This window comes from Nycticebus coucang, chromosome 1 (assembly GCF_027406575.1).
Source record: "Nycticebus coucang isolate mNycCou1 chromosome 1, mNycCou1.pri, whole genome shotgun sequence".
NCBI classification, from domain to species: domain Eukaryota; kingdom Metazoa; phylum Chordata; class Mammalia; order Primates; family Lorisidae; genus Nycticebus; species Nycticebus coucang.
Genome location: NC_069780.1, coordinates 48,540,657 through 48,565,442, shown reverse-complemented (window position 1 = coordinate 48,565,442; position 24,786 = coordinate 48,540,657). Strand labels below are relative to the sequence as shown.

Here is a 24,786-nt window from a genome sequence, read left to right as displayed (position 1 = left end):
AAAAAGCGACCTCGAGGTGCCCCTACAGGCGCCTACTGGCGCCCCCACGCCCGCTTCGTCCAATCACCAACCGCCTTGGCGGCCGGCGTTCCTGCGTCTGCGTCTGCGTCTGCGTCTGCGCCTGCGCCCGTGCTCGGCCCTCTGTGCGCCGCCGCCTGCGACGTCAAGGTAAAACACGTCGGACGCCGCGTGCGTTCTAGGCCGCGTTCCAAGCCCCTGCGACGTGCACTCGTGTCTCCCTGTACTGGGGTCCAGGCGGTCCCTGGTGGTCCTCTCTGCGAGAGAAGTTGGGTGAAATCGCTGAAGTCCGCCTTTTCATTTACTGCCTGGGGCCCACTGAGTCCTCACACGGCGTCTATGGAGAGTTCGTTGTCTCCATGACAGTTGTTTATCCTGTGGTCTCCTTAGGCGCAGTGCTTGGTTTCTGAGTGAGGGTGTGGTTTCAAGAAAATCCTTCACTTTATCCCCACTTTGAGAAGGCACTAATGGAGATGGCTTGACCTTCACGGTGTTCTTCCTGCTGACAGAAAAACAAAACAAAACAAACCCCTCAGATTTGCTGAAACTTGACCAGCGGAGCCGCACAAGTCATGAAAACAGAGCCCTTAGGCCAGGCGAGGTGGCTCACGCTTGTAAACCTAGCAGTCTGAGCTCACTGGTCCGAGACCAGCCTGAGCCAGAGCGAGACCCTGTCTCCAAAAAATAGCTGGACTTGGTGGTAGCACCTGTAGTTCCAGCTACCAGGGAGGCAGAGGCAAGAGAGTCACTTGACCCCTAGAGTTTGAGGTTGCTGTGAGCTATGACGCCACCTTACTCTACCGGGGGTGACAAAGTGAGACGCTCTCTTGGGGGGGGGGTGATTGGAAACAGGGTCCTTGAGTGCAGTTGGCTGTAATCCGGGTGACAATGTGGGTATTTTCTTGAATGTTGAAAGAGACCCTAATCTAGGTGTTAACTGATAGATTGTTGGAAATATTTTTAATAGTAAATCATTCGACAGGCCTTGGCATGTAAGCAGGAAGGAATCTAAAGAATTGAATGGCATTGTAATAACAAAATTTCAATGTCTGTCTACTTTTTTATATAGATAATGTTTCTCAGGGGTTAAATTGTTTTTGTTTCTATTTGTTTTGTCTTTAATGAAGGACGCTGGAGCATCAGTGCACTTGTAGTTCCAGCTACTTGAATGATTGATGCTGGAGGATCAGTGGAGCTGATGATTTGAAGTCCAACCTGGATAACATAGACCTAAAAAGAAAAATCGTAGTCCCTGAAAAAAAAAAAAAAAAGGAAAGAGAAAGAAAAATAACAATAGCATAGATGGTAGTCTACCTCATTGTAGCAGAAGTAATGTCCATCAGATAAATGGGCTAAGTAAAAGAACAACAGCCTCATCCCTCTCATTAAGCAATGAATTTTCAGTAAAAGTGTATTTTTCTTTAATGGTTATTAAAATGTTGATTATTTTGCTTTGATCAAGTGTCCATTAATAATCGTCATGACAATTCATTTTAACATGCAGAGATTTGTGGTTAAAGGAAATTATTGTTGCCAAGAAGTATAAGGATGATAAAACTTCTAAGAACAAAAATGTAATTATTAATACATTAGAATCAAATTTAAAGGGAGACATAGAATGGAAATAGAAGCTCAAGAAGTAAAAATGCTATTATATATTTGTATATAAATTATGTTTTATTTTGAAGTGATTTTGGATGTTTGAAAGAATCATAAAGTACAAAGTCTGTATTCCCTTCATCCAGTTTCCCCTAATGCTACCTTATGTAACCACCCACGGCACATTTATCAAAACTTAAGCAATTAATAGCAGTACTACACTAGTAACTATGAATCATACTTTTTTTGGTTTCACCAGTTTTTCAACCAATGTTTCTTTTCTTTTTCTTTTTTTTTTTGAGACAGAGTCTCACTTTGTCACCCTCGGAAGAGTGCTGTGGCATCACAGCTCACAGCAACCTCTGGCTCTTGGGCTTAGGCAGTTCTCTTGCCTCAGCCTCCCGAGCAGCCGGGACTACAGGCACCCACCACAATGCCCAGCTATTTTTTTCGTTGCAGTTTGGCAGAGGCTGGTTTCATCCAGTATATGGGGCCAGTGCCCTACTCACTGAGCCATAGGCGCCACCCAACCAATGTTCATTTTCTGTTCCAGGATTTAGGTTACCATATTGCATTTAGTGGTCCTGTCTCCTTAGTATCCTGTGATATGTGACAGTCTTTCAGACTTCCTGATAGTTTTTCGGACTTTCCTTCTTTTTCTAAGAAAGATAATTTAGATAAATTTTGAAGAGTCCCGGTCAGGGATTTTGTGGAAAGACTATCAATTTTTTCTGCCTGATGTTTTCTCATCATAGGCATATGGACGTTTGGGAAGAATATTGCAGAGATGGAGTATTCTCACAGCTTATCAGTGAGTACAAGATACATCAACAGGTACATTACTAGTAACGTGAACCTTGATGAGTTGATTAAGGTTATGTCTGTCAGGTTTCTTAAGTATAAAATTATTGTTTTCTCTTTGTCTTTTTTTTTTTTTTTTTGAGACAGAGCCTCAAGCTGTCACCCTGGGTAGAGTGCTGTGGCATCACAGCTCACAGTAACCACCAACTCTTGGGCTCAACCTATTCTACTGCCTCCGCCTCCCAAGCAGCTGGGACTACAGGCACCTGCCACAACACCCGGTTATTTTTTGGTTGCAGCCATCATTGTTGTTTGGCGGGCCCGGGTGGATTTGAATGCGCCAGCTCAGGTATATGTGGCTGGCGCCTTAGCTGCTTCAATCACAGGTGCTGAATCTCTCTTTTCTCTTTGTTGAAAGGAAGTCCACATTACATACAAGGGGAAGGAAATAGAGGCCTACCTTCTGGAGAGAGGAATATCACAGAATTTGTGGACATATGTTAATACCACTATATGATATTTTGGGGGAGATAATTTGAGGTTATGAAATATCCTGTTTCACCCTAGAGTTTCACCAACTGATTTTAGCATTCATCTTTGGAGTCTTGCCCAAAGCAGTTATTGCTGTATTCTATTTTTTATTTTTCTCATTCCTTCTACATTTATTTTTTGGAATTCACTGGGATTTGTCACCTTTCTTTGTATTTAGTCAATCATTTATTTATGCCAGTATGAATTCATAGATACTCTGTTGAGTACAATCCAACATTACTTGTTGCTCAAATTATTCCAGTTTTGGCCATTGGGAGTTCTTTCAGGTTGGCTCCTGTGCCCTTTTGACATGTCCTCAATTTTTGTTTAAAGTAAAGATATCTTTACTTTCTGGTTCCATGAGATGATTATATTTTCCCTGCCCCAGACCTAAAATTGGCCAGGAAAACTTTGTTACTTTTGCTAGAGAACTGTGTTTAAAAACAAAGATTTGGGCAGTAAATGTGATTATTGGTATTGAGATTATCATTACAACTATGCCTGTACAGAGGACAGAGCTAGGAAATATACGTATTTGTGTATGCTAACTCATGTATCTAGAGACATGTGTATTTATGTTTCTACATACATATAAAAATGAGTTTGTATGTATACCTTTGACTGTAATCCAACACTACAGTATTCATTCTAGTTTTCCCCCTTATTTGTGATTTCTGACAGAAATATGGCAATATCTAAAATTTGTTAGAATGTTTAGTAGTTGGAGGTTGGTTAACATGTACCTTTGTGGGGAAAAAATTTTATCCAAAAGTTTTTAGCGTTTATTTCTATTTTTTCTTTAATCTTACATATCTAATGAAAATACTGTTTTCCAAAGTTATTTAGATCAATTATTTGTTTACACTTCTATGAGTTTTGACATATATCTTCTGTCCACCACTATAGTACAGAACAGTTTCATCACCCTAAAATTTTCCTTGTGTGATTTTTCTGTAGACCACCACCTTTTCCTCTACTAATTCTTGGCAATGATTGAAGTGTTTTCTGTTCCTATAGTTTTTCCTTTTCCATAATGTCATGTAAATGAAATTATACAGTATGTAACATTTTGGATCTGGTTTCTTTCACTTAGAAAAATGTAGTTAATAATTACTCATGTTGTTGAGTGAATCAATAACTTCTTTCTTTTAATTGCAGAGTAGTATTCTATTGTTTATATGTTCACCATTGAAGGATATCTTGGTTGTTTCCAGTTTGGGGCAATTGTGTATACAGCTACTATGAATACTTGTGTACATAAATTTTCAGGTCCTTGGGGCAGTAGCTAGGAGGGGATTACTGAGTTTATGTTTAACTTTCTAAGAAACTGTCAGACTTTACTGAAGTGACTGTTATTTTTGCATTCCAAAATTCCTATTGCTCTGGCTCTGCCTCCTCCATTTGGTATTGTTTAAAAATTTTTATTTTAGCTGTATAAGAGATATCTAATAGTGGTTTTCATATAGTGTTCCCTAATGACTAAAGATGCTGAGTATCTTTTCATGTATCTTTGTCATCCATATACTGTCCTTGGTTAGGTGTCAGTTAAGGCTTTTGCCCATTTAAAAAATTTTTTTTCTTACTGTTGACATTCTGGCGTATTTATATTTAGTGATTTTCAACTGGTGTTTTATGAGAGGATCTAGGTATGCTGTGATAAAAATATTTTCAAAAGAAGTTCAAAACACAGTAAGTATATTTTTGTCACTCTTTTTTAAAACTTTTTTTATTAAATCAAAACTGTACGTTAATACATTTATGGGGTACAATGTGCTGATTTTATATACAATTTTGAATGCTTACATCAAACTGGTTAACATAGCCTTCACCTCAATTATTGTGTTAAGACAGTTATACTCTACTTTTAATAGATTTGATTTGTACCCTTGCAATATGCACCATAGGTGAGGTCCTACTGCTTACCCTCCCTCCACCAGCCCCCCCACCCCTTCCCTCCTCTCCTGTCCTTTATACTGGGCTATAGTTGTGTTTTATCTTTTGTATGAAAGTGTGAGTGATTACATATTGGATTCATAATAGTACTGAGTACAATGGCTACTTTTTCTTCCATTCTTGAGATACTTTACTAAGAAGAGCTATGTTCCAGCTCCATCTATGTAAACATAAAAGAGGTAAAGTCTCCATCTTTTTTAAGGCTGCATAATATTCCATGGTATACATACACCACAGTTTATTAATCCATTCATAGGTCAGTGGGGACTTGGGCTTCTTTCATGACTTGGCAATTATGAATTGGGCTGCAATAAACATTCTGGTGCAAATATCTTTGTTGTAAAATGATTTTTGGTCTTCTGGATTCCTGGGCAATTGAAGCAACACTAAAAATATATTACTGGGATCTGATCAAACTGAAAAGCTTCTGCATAGCCAAGAACAGAGTAAGTAAAGCAAGCAGACAGCTCTCAGAATGGGAGAAGATATTTGCAGGTTATGTTTCTGACAAAGGTTTGATAACTAGAAAATATTTGTTAATAAGAAATTCCTGTTCATAAGAAAAGAACAAGTCATTACATTTCATTGTGGGCAAGAAACTTGAACAGAAGATTCTCTGAAGAAGACAGGCACATGGCCTACAGACACATGAAAAAATGCTCATCATCTTTAATCATCAGAGAAATGCAAATCAAAACCACTTTGAGATATCATCTAACTCCAGTAAGAGTAGCCCACATAACAAAATTCCAAAACTACAGATGTTGGCATGGATGTGGAGAAAAGGGAACACTTCTGCACTGCTGGTAAGAATGCAAGCAAATATGTTCCTTTTGGAAAGAAGTTTGGAGAAAACTTAGGGAGAACTAAGGCCTGCTGTTGGACCCTGCAATTCCTCTGCTAGGTATTGTCACTCTTTTTTGATCAACATAATTTAAGTATGCCAGGGAAGTTTAGTTATAGGTTCAAGTGTTCCCAGAGATAAAAAAGGTTGAAAAATACTGCTCTATACAAATTCCTTATTTGATACATAATTTGTAAACATGTTATGCCGGTTTGTCTTGAGTATTTATTCTCTTAACAATGTCTTTGTAGAGTAGAAGTTTTTTTTTTTTTTTTGATATAGAGTCTCACTTTGTCACTTTTGGTAGAGTACTGTGGCGTCACAGCTCACAGCAACCTGAAACTCTTGGGCTTAAGCGATTGTCTTGCCTCAGCCTCCCAAGTAGCTGGGACTTACAGGCACCCACCACAATACCTGGCTTTTTTTTTTTTTTTTTTTGTTATAGCTGTCATTGTTGCTTAGTAGGCCTGAGCTGGGTTTGAACCCACCAGCCCTGGTTAGATGTGGCTGGCACCCTAACCACTGAGCTATAGGCAAGGAGCCATAGAGTAGAAGTTTTAATTAAGAAGTTTTAATTTCATTTTTTTTCTTCTATGGATCATACTTTTGGAATTATACCTGAAAGCTCACTACCAAACCCACAGTCTCACATTTTCTCCTTTTTCTTCTAGACAGTTTATAATTTTAGGTTTGGTTTTATATTTGGATCTGTGATTCATTTTCCTATTTTTAGGGTTTTTTTTGTATAATACATAAGGAATGTACCAAGGATTTTTTTTTTGCTCATGGACATCTGGTTGTTCCATGACCATTTGAGAAGATTATCTTTCTTCCATTGAATTGCCTTTGCACCTTTGTGAAAAATAAACTGACCATGCTTATATGCAGACTATCTTGCCTTACCACACTGGTTGGGACTTCTGTATAATGTTGTATAGGAGTGGTGATACAGAACATCCTTGCCTTGTTTCAGATTTTGAAGGAAAAGCATTCAGTCTCTTTCCATTAAGTATGATGTTAGCTGTAGGTTTTTCAGACATAGCTCTTACTAGGCTAAGAAGTGCCTTTGTATTCCTAATCTGATGAAAATTTTAAATCATGGATGTTCATGAGGATAATAAAAATTGTTTTTGCTTGCTCTGAAGGATCATTGACTATTAAGCAAAAAATAAGATATGTACATACATTGTAATTTTTGCTATACATAGTTTGTTATCCTTATTTAACCCTTTGGATATTTGTGTTTTTATATTGATCCAAGTTTCTGACCATATCATATTTTTTCCCAAGTGTTTCTGCTCCTCCAGATGTATCCAGATGTAATGCTGGGGCTAGTGGTTATTCTTGTTTCTCTCCTAGGGACAGAACATTTTTCCTTTTATTCTTTTCCAGCTACAATGTTTTTTCACCAGTTTCTTAAGGAAGCAGTTTTATTGCCCTTCCCTTTGCAAATTAAGACTTTCATCCTTTAGGGAATATAGAGGACATTGGTCTGGGCAGTGTTTCAGTGGTAGCTGTTCTTCCCTGTCAGTCAGCTTTTTATTGTTCTAAGAATTACAATGCTTTTACCACCTTGCCACCTGTCCAGGCTGAAAATGTAAGTCCTTTGTATATATATATTTAATTTGAGTGATGGTAGGCCTCACATCCATACAATCCTTAGATTCCATTTGATGTATTAAAACATGACCAATCAAGATGTATTTATGTCAGTACTTACAGTAGTCAGAAATTGTATCCTTTGCAACTAGATTTGTGATGGAAAAAATGCCTCAAGTTTAACATATGCAAAGTGGTATGAATAGTTTTTCAAAATTCTTTTACACAGAAAAAAAGGGAAATGTTTGAAGACCAGTGCTTACTTAGAATGGGAGAAAGGAGGGACATTACTCATTTTTATGATTCTGTCTTTCCCCTTATTTCATCCACTGGTCTGTTCATTTTAAAGAAATGTGTGCCTGGTGGCATCACCATCCTTTAAGTCAGAGTATCTCTTCTAGGATGAAGGGAATGAGACACAGCCTTACATTCAGAATTTAAAGCTATCAAAAAACAGTAATCAAGATAGGTATTTTTATTACATTCTTTCAAAAAAATCAAAATTAATGCCAAAATTCCGTACTGAACAATTAACATTTCAAATGAGGATAGCATCCAACCTGCACTTGCATTAATTCTAAGCTGAAACTTTAAGTCCTCTTGCCATGTACTTTAAAGCGAATGATGTTGGGTCTCAAATCCCTAGGATACTTTTCAAAGGGTTCATTTCCAAAGAGCGATACAACACCCTAATCAACTCACCCTGACCTTCGCCCTGCTGAAAATTAGAACGAGGAAAAGGGAATAGGTATTATTTCATGAAGACTGTTTGTAAAGTATATTTTAACTATAAAACTATGTGTTTATTGTCAAAGTCTTATAAGACACTCAGCAAACATTGTTTGCCATGGCCACACCCATCTAATTTATTTTTTCCTATCCAGTCTGAGTTAATTTTTGTAAGTTATGAGAGGTACAGGTCCAGTTCTAGTTATTTCATGTGGCTAACCATTCCTCCCATCACAGTTTATTAAGTAGGGATTCTTTTCCCCAGTGTATGCTTTTGTTTGGTTTATCAAAGATCAAATGGCCATATGGGACTGGTTTCATCTCTAGGTTCTTTATTCTGTTTTATAGATATAAGTCTCTATTTTCATGCCAGTACCATACTGTTTTGATCACTATTGAGTTATGTATAAACTTTTCATTTGTAGAATTGTGCTGGCTATTTTGGTTTTTCTTCTGGTCCTTTAAGAATCAAAGAACTATTTATTCAAGTTCTTCAAAGCATAAAATTGGTGTTTTAATGAGGACTGCATTAAATCGGTGGATCACTTTGGGTAGTATAGATTCTCCCCAGCTATGAACATGGTATGTTTTTCCATTTATTAATATATTTTTTTTCTATTTTATTTCTTAGGGTTTTATAGTTCTATTTCTAGAGATCCTTCATATCCTATGTTAAGTATATTTCAAGGTATTTCTTTTTCTTTGAAGCTTCTGAGAAGGGTATTGTGTCTTTGATGTGATTCTCAACTTGACTGTTGTTGGCATATGAGAAGGCTACTGATTTGTGAACATTGATATTATATTCTGAGACTTTGTTTCTTGATTATTTCCAGGAATCTTGTGGTTGAATCCTTGGGATTTTCTAAGTATAAGATGGTATCATCAGCAAAGAGTGAATGCTTGATCTCCTTTGTCCTCATTTGGATACCCTTGAAATACTTCTCTTTGTGATTGAATTGGCTAGGACTTCCAGCACTGTGTTAAACAGTAATGGTGATGGTGGACATCCTTATCTGGTTCCAGTTCTAAATGGAAATGCTTGTAGGTTTTCTTCATTCAATATGATATTGGCTATGGGTTTGTAGTAGATGGCTTCAGTCAGTTTAAAAAATATTCATCCATCTGTGTCTTTTTTCTTCAGTCTTCTTGTCAAAAAAGATACCAGATCTTGTCAAATGCTTTTTCTGAATCTGTTGGGAGGATCACATGGTCTTTGTTTTTACTCCTGTTTGTATGGTGAAATATGTTTATGTATTTGCATATGTAGAACCAGCAGCCTTATATCCCTGGGATTTAAGCCCACCTGGTCATGATGAATTATTTCTTTGATGTGTAGCTAAATTTTGTATGCTAAGATTTTTTGAGCATTTTGCATCAATATTCATTAATGATACTTGTCTATAATTTTCTTTTTTTGTTGTGTCCTTTCCTGGTTTGGGTATCAGGCCGATGTTTGCTTTGTAGAAGGAGTTGCTTTTCTGTGTTTTGGAATAGGTTCCACAATGTAGGTAGAAACTCTTCTTTTGAAGGGTTGGTAGAATTTTGGCATGAAAGCATCTTGTCCAGGACTTTTTTTGTTGGAAGCTATTTTTCTTGTTGCAATTTCAGTACTTGATTTTGGTCTGTGCAAGAGTTCTGTTTCTTCCTGGTTGAGTATAGGGACGTAATGTGATTCCAGGAATTGTTTCATTCCCTCCATGTTTTCAAATTAAGATTCCAACACTAGGGTTAACTAGTGTGTGATATTAGACAGCAAATCTTAACTTTCCTGTAATACTTACTATATACTTGGCTTAAGTACCTTGGCTCTTCTAGAGCTTTTATTGTTTAATCTGTCAAATAAAATAGTCTTATCTACCTAACTGCAAGAATCTGTACCAGAGGCTTTCTTAAGGTGTCTTCTAGCTCTAGTTCCTTTAATTGCTTTTACCCCATCTCTAAACTGACTACTGACTTTGCTACGTTTCCAACCTGAGTTGTTATAATGTCCAACATTATAGCTACTATTGAGTGTTATTTCGGATTTTACTGTTTTTTATTAAATATGTTCATTGTACATGTATATATTTGTGCGGTCTGACAAATAAGCTTATGAACTCATCCTAGTAAAAGTGCTACATTTACCTCATGCTGAATATTACTGTGGTCACTTTTGAAGTATTCCCCTTGGGAAGATATGCATCAATACCAGTGCTTAGTCTACCCTTCAAAGCAATTTTGGAGCTCTTTTTTTTTCTGGAATGGCCATTAGAACTGTCATCATACAAGATCTGACATTTATGTTTGTGAACTTATGCTTATATTGGCAGCACTGACAACTCAAAGGTTTCATAACCTTGGTATATTAGTGTCTTACAGGTGTGTTCATGTTGACATGTGGTTCTGGCTTCCTGATTGGCATTTATTATTGTGTTTGTGTGTGCTTAATGACAACAACTCTGATACCTTTCTCTAGGATGACTTTGCAAACTTAATTGTCACACCTTGTATAGTATGCATTGTATAACATATACCTACATATGCACAAAAGAATACATACATATATAAGGAATATAATAGGGAAATAATAAAAATGATCACCTGAATATTCACCACTAGGTTAATAAATAGAACAACATCAAATGTTTCTGATTCCTCTGATGTGCCTCTCCCTGATCGTAGCCTCCTAGAGCTGAATTACATAAGTATAGTCATTCTTCAGTATCCATGGGAAGACTGGTTTCTAGGATGACTCACAGACACCAAAATCTTTGGATGCTCAAGTTTCTTGCATGAAATGTGTGTATATCTTTCCAAATACTTTAAATCTTTAAACCATCTCTAGATTACTTGTAATATCTAATAGAATGCCTACATATCACTTCATTTGCGTGGATTTAACACAGTACTTGACACATAGCAAATTTAAGTTTTGCTTTCTGGAACATTATGGAATATTTTTTTTTCCCCCTGATATTTTCTTTTTTTTCCTTTTTCTTTCTTTCATTTTTTGAGACAGATTCTTACTATATTGCCCTTGGTAGTGCTGTGGCATCACAGCTCACAGCAACCTCAAACTCTTGGGCTTAAGTGATTCTCTTGCCTCAGGGTCCCAAGCAGCTGGGATTACAGGTGCCTGTCACAACGCTCGGCTATTTTTTGGTTGTAGTTGTTATTTGGCAGGCCCGGGCTGGGTTTGAACCCGCCAGCTCTAGTGTACGTAGCTTGTAGGGTAGCCGCTGAGCTACAGGCACCGAGCCTTCCCAAATATTTTCAATCTGCAGTTACTTGAATCTAGAGATGTGAAACCCATGGATTCAGATGCAGAAGGTTGACTGTAGTGTAACTATTTTAATATAATTTGTAGATTATTTTATAAGTATAAATCATCTTCCATGAAAACATTTGGAAACTGTGACACAGAATGGGCATCTATTATAAAATAAGCTATCAAAGGAGAAAAAGGTTCAAAACAACTACAGACTGAAACCATTATTGTGACTTTATTACAATAGTTACAAACAGTACTTTAGGGGTATATAATCATATCACAATTACTCAAATTATATACAAATAGGTATTTATACAAGTCTACATTAAAAAAAGCAATTAATTATCTTCCAAAAATCACATTATCAACAAGATTTTTTTCTAAAAGTTATGGCCAATAACAAAAAAATTCACAGTTACTCTGCAAATATTTTAAAGATGCAGGAATCATATTGCACATAATACAATTAATTATAAACCCTACAGAGCAGATTTATATATTTTAATCTAGTTTTTCACAAAATTTACATTATCATGCAATACTTTACACAGAATGGTGAAACAAGAATAAACAGGTTAACTTAAAAAACTTATAATGGCCACAAAATTAGAATTATTTTAAAGCTATATTTAAAATAATTATACTAAAAAAACTCCTTCAGTGTAATAAAACTTAATGGACACAGTCATAATTTGTTCACAGATCGAGTAACTTTTTAGTGTTCTTCTTTGTCTTTTCCTTTCTTTTCCTTTTCATCCTGTAGTGCAGTACCAAGCTTTTTGATAAGAACCGACAGAACCTTGTCCAGTGGGTCCATGACTCCTCTCTGAAGCCATTTAGGAATAGTAGTCCTGGCATGATGAAAGCCCAGTTTTTGAAGAATATAATCAACGCCTACTGGATCAATCTTTCTTCCAGTCCAAGAAATTAATCTAAAATGATAATTATAATTATTAAAGAGAATAATGTTGTAGCACAGTCCTAAAGGGAGGTCAAGAACATCACTAAGCCTCCATAATATACTCAAGGTAAAATATTTTCAGTAGATACATTTGAATAATTAAGCCTATAATTCCTGGATTCACTATAATAATAGCATTGAAAAAATAATGTATGTGTGATTCTAAGTATCCTTGACAGCCTATACACAGCAAGAAGTGTTTAGTGAATTTCAGCCTGATTACTTTAGGTCTGTTACATGGTCATCTTAAACATTTAAAAGGACATCTGGTTAATTTTAAAATACTTTATAAGAATGTGACACCATAGGGGGAATAAAGGCTAATGAGTGCTGTATGTGCTAAATATGTTTGAAGGGAGATCCGTTTTCTCCCTATTCCTGATATTTCCTTCCATATGGAAGAAAGCTCTTAGTGAATTACTCTTGGACTTTTGCTGCCTATGTATTGAAGACATATTTGATTGGCAGAGTCAACAAAGGAACTGAATCATCTAGTTCAGTTCCCTCCTCGCTCCCTCCTTTCTCTTAGGAGCTGCTCATTTTAGCCTATTTCTGTGCCACAGGTTTTTCAAGGGCAGGCCTCTAAATAGGTTAGCCTGAGGGTGTTCAGTGCAGTCTGTGCTGATTATGAAACTCCAAGGCAACCCCCTGAGTTCTGCATTACTGAGTGCCTATGGGTAACTAAACCTGGACTTCACAGATGAAAACCATTATTGTCATATATCCAAACTGTATTCTCTGTTATCATTTTTAAAACTATACATTTAACTTCCAGCTGCCTTTCTTTCATTATTTCAGTTGGTCCTGAATTTAGGGGAGAGGGGTGTATAAGCAATGATATCCTTAAATTCAGACAGTTATAATCATTTTGCATTAATGAACTCATTTAACCTGTGTAACAACCCTATGCTTCCCAGATTTTTCACAAGACAAGTGAGGCAGACAGGGGCTGGCCTCGTTCAGTTGCTGTGCAATAAAGCTGGGCTTAGTGCCAGAGCTCTTAACCATGCTTTCTCACCACACCATATTAATTAACTAGTTATACTTGTTAGTTTGCTAAAAAAGGCATATGGCAACTATTAGTAGAAACTAAATTCATTTTATATTCAATTTAAACATGGTGCTCTAAAAGATACTCAACTGCATTATAATTATTTAAATTTGTAAGTACAAAACAAATTTTACAAAGTGTTTTCTGCATTAGAACCTTTTAATATTCTTCCTAAGTATTGACAAATATTTCTCATGAGTATATGTACTTACTAACACATTTTGCTGATTTGGTTAAACAAATTTTATGTAATATAAATTACTACACACAAAGTCACTATTTTCTGCTTATATAAGAGTTCACTGTGTAATGGAAATTTTATGTTGGATTTATTTTGTGGCATAAATACAGAGTGACCATAAAGTTAGTGTGCAATTTAAAATAGTTACTAAAAATAGTTACAATTTACTATTTTAAATTGCACGCAAATTTTATGGCCACCCTATATTTATGCCACAAAATAATTCCAATACAAAATTTCCCTTATACAATTTCCATTATGCAATTAAAAAAGTAAATTATAACTATAGTAACTATTTAAAATTGCACACAAACTTTATGGCCACCCTGTATATCATAATAATAACCTTATCTAAATAAAATCTGTGTTGGTTATCAGAACACTTGGCTGGGATGTAGTAATCTTTTTTGATACTATTTAAGAATCTCGACAGTTATAATTTGATTAACAAAGCAGATGAGAGGAAAGGGAAAAATAGGAAGGCTTGAGTGTTAATCACAAACAAGGACACACAAAGGAATTACCCTAGTTATAGCAATTATTTATTTATTTTTTTAAATTTTATTGTTCTTTTTATTCTTTTTTTTAAAGCTCCTAAATATTTGACTACTAAACATTTAGAAACCAAAGTGAATTCATTTTTTTCAGTACTACTAAGTTAATTTAGAATTGTGATAATTCTGAAGCTAGGTCAATCCTAACTTTGCAATAGGAAGGGTAAAAGAAGACCAGAGACTTATCTTCTGAGTTTTCAATTCCAAATCTAGAGTTTAGTGCAACTAACAGTTGTGTGGGTATGTGTGAAAAAGAGATGGTGACCAAACAAGAATAAAAGCAAAGAGACCTTAGGACAACACCTCACTAGGTTTAGCAACGTAGAGGCCGAAAAGGGAAAGAAAAGGATTCAGGGTATTTTTTGACACTAGCACCACAGGATCTGATGATGGGTTAGATGTGAGGGGATGAAGCTGAGGAAAAAGGAGAAAGATGGCTTCTAGGTTATGTTTGTATGTGTGTGGGGGGGTGCGGGGGAGGAGAGGGTCTGCTTCTAGATTTTTTTTTTTTTTCTTTTGTAGAGACAGAGTCTCACTTTATGGCCCTCGGTAGAGTGCCATGGCATCACACAGCTCACAGCAACCTCCAACTCCTGGGCTTAAGCGATTCTCTTGCCTCAGCCTCCCAAGTAGCTGGGACTACAGGCGCCCGCCACAACGCCCAGCTATTTTTTGGTTGCAGTTCAGCCAGGGCCAGGTTTGAACCCGCCACCCTCGGTATATGGGGCCGGCGCCTTACGGACTGAGCCACAGGCGCCGCCCTAGATTTTTGACTTGAACAATTGTTGAATATGCCAACGACCAAGGATGTGCTGCCTGGGGTTGGACTGGAAGAAGATTGGCAGTAAAATTAAGAACTTGCTTTACTTGCTTGTCACTGGCCTGGCCATTAGGGCATTTTTTTTCCTCTCTCTCTCTCTGAGGTAGATGGTAAAAAGGAAACCCAAGGTCAAGCCTGAAACTCTTTGAAATATAAAAGGGAGTGAGGAGAGGAAAAGGCCCTAGGAGATTGAGAAAGGAGAGGCCAATAATGTAGGAAAACAGGAGTGTGGAGTCACGGAAGCCAAGGAAAGAAAGCGATTCAAGGAGGAGGAGCACAATCAGAATGTGATTGAGCTTACTCATGACCCTGGTTAACATGAGATCACTAATGGAAAATTATGAGACAGATCTGCACTGGTGACCACACCTGTGAAGAACCATGTGTGTGCGTGCAGCTGCCTTCACATGCTCGGTGCTCCCGCCCCCTCCCCACAAAATTTCCGTTTTCTGTCAGAAAAATGATAATGGGACCTTTCTTATTCCCCTCACTATATTTCTTTTTTCTTCTTTAAATGACATTGAGGGAGTCTTACAAAATTACAAAATTAATCCATGTTAATTGTAGGAAGTTTGATAAATGTAGGAAAGCTCAGAAATAGAAAGAAAAAACTCATAATGGTGATATTCAGAGGTAACATGTCTAATATTTGTTCTATATATATATATATATTCTCCTTAAATGGATACATATTACAAAATTGAGATTGTAGTAAGCATATTTGTAATCTGTTCTTTTTTCACTTAGAAATACAGCATTTACATTTTCCATGTCACTGTATATAATATTATTGCAAATGACAACTTTATTAATACACGACTAGGCTATAATTAAGCAATTTAGTTATAGCAATTATTATAACTAAAACCAAAGAATACTTTTGAAATTTTGATGTGAAAAGTTGATGTAACTAGGATCATCAGTAAGGGATCCTAGTTACTGGTGAGTCTGACAGCACTAAGTTCAACATTTTAGGCATGGTTTTATATTACTAGTATGCAAACAGAAGGACACTATGACACTGCAGGTTCTATTACAATGTCCTGACATACAGCCAGTGAGAAATTATAATGGTTCCTTAATGATGATGTATGACTTCTACTGCATCGTCCCAAACTAAGTAACATAACAGTTTACTTAGCTACTTCAAACACCTGAAAATAGCATCCTAGTGAGAAGGTGCAAAAATAATAGCAACAGTGGAAATAGAGCTATTTCCATATTTAGTGACTGATAGATTGTCACACAGTGGAAGCTAATTAGAACCAAGTTATCCTGTGTTTGTACTTCTTTCGCCAAATCTAGAAGTACTTATGAAATGGAAAGGAGGAGCAAAAATAGAAGCTGGAGGTGTTACAAGTGACAAACCTCAGAATATAGTTTTTGGTAATCATATTTGACCTGCATTATTCATAATAACCCTTTCCTCAATATAGTCCTTTAGGATATATGTAAAATGTATACATCCATTTCTTACCTAAGAGTGGGTTCTAGATGCCATGTATTGCACATAAAATCTCTCCAGTCCACAGTAGTGTAAGTAATGCTGTCTTCTCTGTCTCTGTCAGAGGAATTGTCATCATGTATAGTAATTGGACTTTTATGTCCTGGTCGAGTAGATAAAATCCGAGGTGGAAAAATGGCTATAATGAAAATGATAGATTCATATTATAAATATACATATCTTATAAATTTCTTTTCTTTTTCTTTTTTTGAGATAGAGTCTTACTATGTCACCCTTGGTAGAATGCCATGGCATCACAGCTCACGGCAACCTCTAACTCTTGGGCTTAAGCGATTCTCTTGCCTCTGTCTCCCAAGTAGCTGGGACTACAGGCACTTGCCACAATGTCCAGCTATTTTTTTGTTGCAGTTGTCATTGTTGTTTAGCTGGACTGGGCTGGATTCGAACCTGCCAGCCTCGGTGTATGGGCGCTGAGCCTATAAATTTATTTTCAATCATTATAATAACAGAAAATTAGCTCTGTCTCTCATTTTGTCAATGACCTAGCCAAAGCCTCATTTGATTACATTTTTTAAAAAATAATATTCTAAAATAATGCAATAAGTAAGTACCAACTATTGGTATTTTTAAGAGAAAAATAATGCCAACACTACTGGTAAAAAATGCTGAGGTCATTTATTTGATAGCAGTCCATAAGGCAATGAAATTGATAGTTGTATTTTTCCTAAAGAATGACTATTGGTGGAAAACTTTTTTAAAATAGCTTTACTGAGATCTAATATACATAACTATACAATTCATTATTTAAAGTATATAATTCAATGCATTTAGTATCTTCATGGTTGTATATGTATTTGAATACCATTTGGCACTAACTTAGGGGCTTTTTATGTAAGTAGCCTTGTGACTCTTTGTAGTGAATGCCCAAGTAAATGTTTTATATTTTTCTTTATGAAAAAAAGGAACGATATTTTCATGTGAACAAATCACACTTATTCCAAACTGTTTTTTAAGAATAACATTAAAGAAATTAAAAAAAGAATAACATTGTGATTTTATCATTGTATATTCATATTTGAATAAATATGCAATAATTATCCAATAAATACTTATTGAATAAATAAAATTCCAAATTATTACATTTCAAACTACCTCATTCTTTTAAACAGCTATGGAGTACTATAATGCATTCAACTAATTCCAGGTAGATATTAAGGTTACCATATATTTCTTAACCTTAAGTTTCTAGTGAGTAAACCAGTGAGAGCTATCTCATAAAGACAAAATATCACCACTGAGGCCTAAATAATTTGTTCATAAAAAGAAAATGTTCTCTGCATTCCAAGCAGATTTGTATTGTTACTCAGTATTCCTAATAATGTACGGAACTCGTACTTTATTATGTAGTTGTTTCTTTAATCATTTCACAAAGGTTTGCAGTGTTTCCTCACATTTTTCTACTTTGCAAGAGTCTCCTACTAGGCCTAACTGAAAATGTACAGAAGATAATGTATATGGAAACACTCTTCAAAGTATAAAACAATTTAGTATGAAGTATGGTTAAAAAAAGAAGGCTGCATATCTAGCTAACACTTACAGAAAGTCTGTCATAAAATCTTACTAATGCTATTTATTGATATTTGCAACTCACAGGAGGAGACATTTTCTCACTAGACCATAAAAATCCATATAAATGACATTGATAGCTGCCTTTCCTTCAGCTTGACAGAAAAATTCTACCCACCTTTTTCTTTTTCTTTAAGATATGCTGACACTAAATCATGAAGAAACATGATGAGCTCAGCATCCATAGTAACACAAATATGGTCAGTGAACTCTGTCACCACACTACATTCGACTTTTGGCTTCAGGTTGACATCTGCAATGATAAAGTTCTTCTATAATAAAAAAAATCAATGAAATGGTCCCTCTCTTCTTCTGTAATAAGAGTTTACATAGGTCCATGTGAATGCACCCATTTGAAATGCAACTATAGAGAAATGAGTAATTTCTGTATGTGACTGACAGAATGATGATAATTTATTAAGTACTTTACTAGTACAGCCTGCGTATCCCTTATCCAAATCTCTTGAGACTAGAAGTGTTTTGGATTTTTGAACATTTTTCATTATACTTACTGGATTGGTATCCCTAACCTGAAATCTGAAATCCAAAATACGCCAATGAGTATTTCCTTTGAGCATCACTGGTACATGTCAGATTTAGGAATTGTGGATTAAGGATGCTCAACCTGCATATGCCATTTACAAATGAAGTCCATTATTCTTAATTTTACTGAAGAGAAAGAGGCACAACTACATTCAATAATTTGCCATAGGTCATATAGGTGGTAAGAATATTCATTTGACCTTGAAAGTGATTATATTAACATCACAGAAATAACGTGTGAGAAGATAGTAGTTTGAAGTTACTTTAGAAATTTCTTAGTAACTTTAGATTGTTTTTCCACATACCTTGTAATGAAGGTTCCTGTGGTTCTTGAACATGCATGGATTTAAAGTCAAGCTGCATCCTTGGTAATGCAAAGATAGTCTCTGTTTCATGGTTGTAGCTAGAACCTCCTCTGAATCCACTCAGCAAACTAGAATTCTTCACAGTTGTGCTATTCTCCATGTTATTAGCATCAACATTACGAAGTAGGTTTAGCTCTAAATGCAGAATGATAAAGACAATAAAAGTCAAATTAAGCCAAAAGGCATTGATAAGCCCATATAGCTACCAGAATAACCATGATACACATAATCATTTCAGAAGTTAAAAAGAATCACATTTTAAAAACACTATATATAAAATCAATCACTCTTCTGAACACTAAAGCTTTACAATGGAATTTGGACAAATCTAACACACCAATACATCCTAGTTCTGGCTTCTTGGATTTTATAATGTTATTCTCAACTGAATTCACATCTGAACATGTTTCATTAAATTCAGAGGTCTCCATAGATCGAAATTTCATTTTTAAAGAATTTGGGATTAAGTAGAATCCTGAGCTCAAAGTCAGTTAAAGAAAATTTTTCTCCATCACAAGGTATTATGATACTATAGATGTCTTATAAAAATCTGGTACACAGACAGCAGTTCGTTATGCTAACAGACCTTCCAGAGCATCCCAGTCAAAACACCCCTTCCTCCAAGTCCTTTTTTTTTTGAGACAGTCTTATTATGTTGCCCTCGGTAGAGTGCCGTGGTGTCACAGCTCACAGCAACCTCAAACTCTTTGCTTCAGCCTCCCAAGTAGCTGGTACCTGCCACAACACCTGGCTATTTTTTGGTTGTAGTTGTCATTGTTGTTTGGCAGGCCTGGGCTGGGTTCGAACCTGCCAGCTCCGGTGTATGTGGCTGGCACCCTAGCCACTGAGCTACAGGTGCCGAGCCCCAGATCCTTATTTTTAAGGTAGAATAGTCAATACAAGCATTTTATTCTAACTTACTTTTTTACAACATTTTTAACAGTTCCTACTTAATTCCTAGGGTCATCTATTCCATGGTAACTATTCTCTATTGGGCTCAAGTCCATTTTAATGGTGGGAAAGCACTCTCTTTAATAATAAATATCATTTAATAACAATATTTAGTTTTATTTTGTTTCAGCTATCTTGAACTTCAACTCTTTCTGATCCCTGTGTCAGACTTTGTCCAACATAATGATTTTTCTGATGCGCTCCAATGTCCAACACTTTTTTGTTACATTTGTTTACCCATTTTGCTGATAAAGCCTGTCTGACTTGTTTCCTGAGCTAGTACTGACTCTAGCCAACTGACAGCACAGGTTTTATTTTTTCTATTTTTCAGCAGGCTGTGTGTTTTGGTATAAACAGGTAATTGTGGAGCTGTGCTTGTAGGAAAATGGACTGTCCAAAACAAATGAGAGCTGGGGGAGTATTCAGGTGGCAGAAAAATTAGATTGGAAAGGGTTAAGTTTGTGGCATCCCATTATTTAGTTGTTTAGTAACTTCCAAATCTCCACTTTTTAGCATTACTACAAAAACATTATTCCAGCATTATTTTCCAAAAAATTTCAAAGTATTTTCTAATACAATAAACCTAATTTTGTTATCTGAAAGTAATTTTATTTTAAATGTTACATCTAAAATAATTTGAGTTTATGAGATATAACACTACTAGGATGATAAATCATGTACTAATAATAGTTAACTTGTGTCATCAGGAATAAAATGAAAATTGTTTAAAGAAATGAAAACTCTACTTAAATTCTAAACACAGGTAACAGAACTCAAAATAGAAAAAACAACAAATTTCTCCAAAGACTTAAAATTTTAACCTTCGTTCCTCGTGGCTGTAACATAATTGAACCATTCTTTCACACTTGCTACACCATGGGGTGGATTTTCATGGCGGCGCCTTGTTATCTTGGTTATTGTTGCCATAGGACTTTCCAATGCACCACATGGTTTGGTAACCATGGTATTATGACCCAGATGAAAATCTAGTGTTTGTACAATATATGTAGAATGATCACTAGAACCTAGAGCAAAAGAAAAAAAAAAAAGATGTTTGTTTAAAGTAAACTATATTTAGATTCAAGAAAACAGTTGTGGCCTTAGAGCAATAGATTCAGCTAAGTCATACATAAAGAGGCTATAGTGATATGTAGATAGGAAGGCTATAAAATTAAAGAATAAATGAGTGAAAAAAATCAAATAATTCACACATAATTCTCCTTTTTTAAGTCATAATGGATTTGTCTCCGGTAAGATGACAAGCATCAACCATATTTTCCATCATCATTAAATAGGCGCATACCAATGGGGGAGGGTCAGGGATGGTTTGTTTTTACATGTTCTTGACTCCCCCTCCCCCCAATTGATTTGTGACTATTTAAGAAACCACCAATTAGGAAATTAAAGCTCAAAGGAACTGGTTTATCAGAGAAAAAAACTCAGCTTTGGCCTTAAATTTTATAATATACTGGCAAGTAATTTCCTCACACTGATACTGTGTGTCTTCTCTTCATGGTGACTATGAGCATCATCATGACTATCGCCAGCAAAAGCAGAAGGAACTTTAATTGCCCAAGTAAGAAATAAGGAGTAAGATAGCAAGTTCAGAAACAACCCCTTTTGCATGTTCCAGATATTATAGTTACTGACTCATCAGCAGTGAACCCCTTAACATTTTAAACACATGAGGACAAACAGAGATGAACTTTAGAAATATTATCATAAAACAGACAAAATATATGAGAAGGGAAAATTACTCTGTTATTTACAATCACATCAGAAGACAAGAAATAGTAAAAGTTGGAAATGTATCAGTTTACCATCTTCCCAGATTTTCTGAGCTTCAGTCCAAAAAGCAATATTTGGTTCTTCTAAATGAAAAAGGGCCCAGGATTTTGAACGGAAATTTGGACCATGAAAACAAGCCAGTGTCATGTGATTTCCGTGTAAGCTCATTGACCCTCCAAATTGCATTCCATCTTCTGGTAATGGAATCTGAAATAAGGATATGTGGCATCCTGATACCACCTTCAATACTCCAGGCCAATGTCGATGATGAGCTGCATCAAGCACTGTAAGAAAATTAAAAAAACACATTTCCTGAAGTGCCTCATGAATATCCTGAATGGGAAAGGAAGGCAGCAGATGGCTGCTTTCTACCCAGCTGAAAGTGTAGTAAGGGATGAAAACAATGTCCAACAGCTGGTTAACATGAAACACTAACAAATAAGTAGTCTGGGGAAAGATAGTGATGATGAACAGGTTTAAGTAAAGTAGTAACTTACTAACAAAAATTACAGCTAACACTTAATGTTAATGAATAATGATTTACAAAGAATTTGCAAGAAGTTTTACATAATTCTCTGAATAACTCTATAAACTAGGTATGTCATCTTGACTGATTTCAAGTGAAGAAGCAGAACAAAGAGTTTAGGTGAACCAGTCACCAGAAGACTGGGAAATCAAATGCAGACCCTCTGATTTTAAGTAATGCTTTTTACTCTTCTATACCTTTGCTACTCAAAGTGAGAACCAGCACCATCAGTGTCACTTGGCAATGTGTTAGATATGCAGACTCTTAAGTCCTGCTGTATCAGAATCTGCATTTTAATACAATCCACAGGTGATTCAGATGCACATTAAAGTTTGAGATGCACTAATCAAACATGATTTCTATTTCCCACTTACTCCAATAGTGCCCCTTTTGGCTCTTCTCCACACCTCTTATCCCAGATCCAAACAAGGATCATGCATTGTATTTACTGGTCTGTTTCCTTTAATCTGAAACAATTTCCTAAGACTGTTTGTTTTTCATGACAAGGACTTTTTTTTTTTTTTTTTTTTTAAAGAATCCAGGGCAGGTGTTTTGCAGAACATTCCCTCAATTTGTATACACCTGGTGTCAATTCCAGTTGAAAGAAATACAAGGACTAGCAGGGATGTTCAAACTTTTGTCTTCTCCGTGCCACACTGGAAGAAGAAGAGTTGTCTTGGGCCACACCTTAAATACACAGACGCTAATGAAAGCTGAGAGCAAAGGAAAGATCTGTACATAATTTTTGTGATATCTGCTATCACATATAAGAAAAAAAGTCCTCAGATTAACCATGTGCAACCCGCAAGTTTCAGGTCGGATACCTTGGCACAGGGACAAGGCAAATGATCTGCAAAAAAGCAACTAAAAAAATTGAGAAGGTAGGACATTATTTAGGACAATTGGCCAGATGTCTTAAACAAGTCAGGTCATACAAAAAAGGAACTACGCTAAATTATAAGAGAGTAAAGGAACAGAACCAGATTTAATCTGTGATATTAGATTGTATATACTGGTGTGGACAAATTACTTGTAAAGGATATTTTTAGGCTAATTCTGGAAATTTGAATGTGCTCCAAAAGCTAAAGAAGATAATTAGCAAAATGGAAAACCAGAGACTGTTGACTGGAAAAGGATATTAAAATGATATGGATAGGGCCATGTATGGTGGCTTAAGCCTATAATCTCAGCAGTTGGGAGGCTGAGGTGGGAGGATCACGTGAGCGCAGGACTTCAAGACCAGCTTGAACAAGAGTGAGACCCTGACTCTACTAAAAATAGAAAAAAAAAATTAGCTGGGCATTGTGGTGGATGCCTGTGGTTCCAGCTACTCAGGAGGCTGAGGCAGGATAGCTTTAACTCAGGAATTTCAGGTTGCTGTGAGTAGGACTAACACCACAGCACTCTGGCCTGGGCAAAAGAGTGAGACTCTGTCTCAAAAAAAGGAAAGACATGAATAGTATTTTGATTAAAAAAAATACACACACACACATACATATATAATGTAGATGCATAGAAAAATATCCAGAAGGACAAGCCCTAATATTCAGAGTTAGGATTTCTGGGTGGAATGTGATGTTTTTTATTTGTTGCATGTATTATTTCTGTGATAATAAAATGTTATTAAAAAGTTATCTTCCTTCTACTACTCACCACTTTTACCTCTATCACCTCTAGCAAAAGCCATTATCATCGTTTGCCTGGACTCTTGCAATGGCTTCCTTGCAAATTGTAATGTAATATGTATGTAACAATGGTAAAGGTAACTATTGCAAAGGTTTCCTTATTCCATTCTTAACTGCCTACAGTCTTTTCTTCACACAGTAGCCAGAGTCATGTTTTAAAAAGGAGTATTTTAACAAAAGGTAAATCAGATATGAAATGTATTCGAGAACCTTCCAACAGCTGTCCACATATTAAAAGTTTTATCTGTTGTGTACTTCTCTGAATTCATGTCCAACATTGTCCTCCTCGCTTATTCTGATCTGCCACCTTAATGGTCCTCAAATGAGCCAAGTGTGTTCCTACTGCAAAGCCTTGGACTGTCCAGTAGCCCCCTATGCCCAGAACTCTCTTGCCCTAGATCTCAGCCTTGTCTTTCCATTCATTCAAATTTCTACTAAAAAGTCAATTTAGAAAAGGCTTCTCTCATCATCCTTTCTAAAGTTGCTATCCTCACACCTTATCATTGTCTGTTTACTTCCCCTCATTTGTTCTTTTGTTTAGCACTTCTAACTGGAATTATATATTTAGTAAGTAAATTAATTTTGGTCTGTCTGTCCTGTAGGTGGAGATGCGGGAGGACAAGATGGAGGAAGGAGAGGCAGAGGAAAATGCTCTCTTTAAGCATACATAAATTGAATTTTTTATGAAAAGTTTATGTTAAGTGTAGGTTAGGGAATGCAGATTGCAAATAAAGGAAACAACAATCAAAAAAGAAGAGATGGATACTGAAGAGAGCTTGTACACAGGAGACTACAATACATATTGGGAGCCCCTAAAGCCTGTTGAACACAACAGCACAGGCCTTGAAAAAGAAGACAAGAAATGTCTTGCTGAGGCCTGACCTTC

At 36.1% G+C, this 24,786-nt stretch overlaps 1 protein-coding gene across 3 annotated transcripts in view; it reads right to left on the bottom strand.

The window, feature by feature from the left end:
- Nucleotides 1-11,539: 11,539 nt before the first annotated feature.
- The window catches only part of BLTP1 (bridge-like lipid transfer protein family member 1), a 279,425-nt gene continuing 266,178 nt past the window's right edge, over nucleotides 11,540-24,786 (bottom strand). For all 3 annotated transcript variants that reach the window (XM_053574435.1, XM_053574509.1, XM_053574580.1), the window contains 6 exons: nucleotides 21,722-21,973; nucleotides 20,723-20,926; nucleotides 18,891-19,085; nucleotides 18,161-18,295; nucleotides 16,429-16,594; nucleotides 11,540-12,256 (listed from right to left, as the gene is read on the bottom strand). In XM_053574435.1, the coding sequence (XP_053430410.1) occupies nucleotides 12,040-12,256; nucleotides 16,429-16,594; nucleotides 18,161-18,295; nucleotides 18,891-19,085; nucleotides 20,723-20,926; nucleotides 21,722-21,973 (1,169 nt within the window). In that variant the 3' untranslated portion in view covers nucleotides 11,540-12,039. The remainder of the gene's footprint in view (nucleotides 12,257-16,428; nucleotides 16,595-18,160; nucleotides 18,296-18,890; nucleotides 19,086-20,722; nucleotides 20,927-21,721; nucleotides 21,974-24,786) is intronic.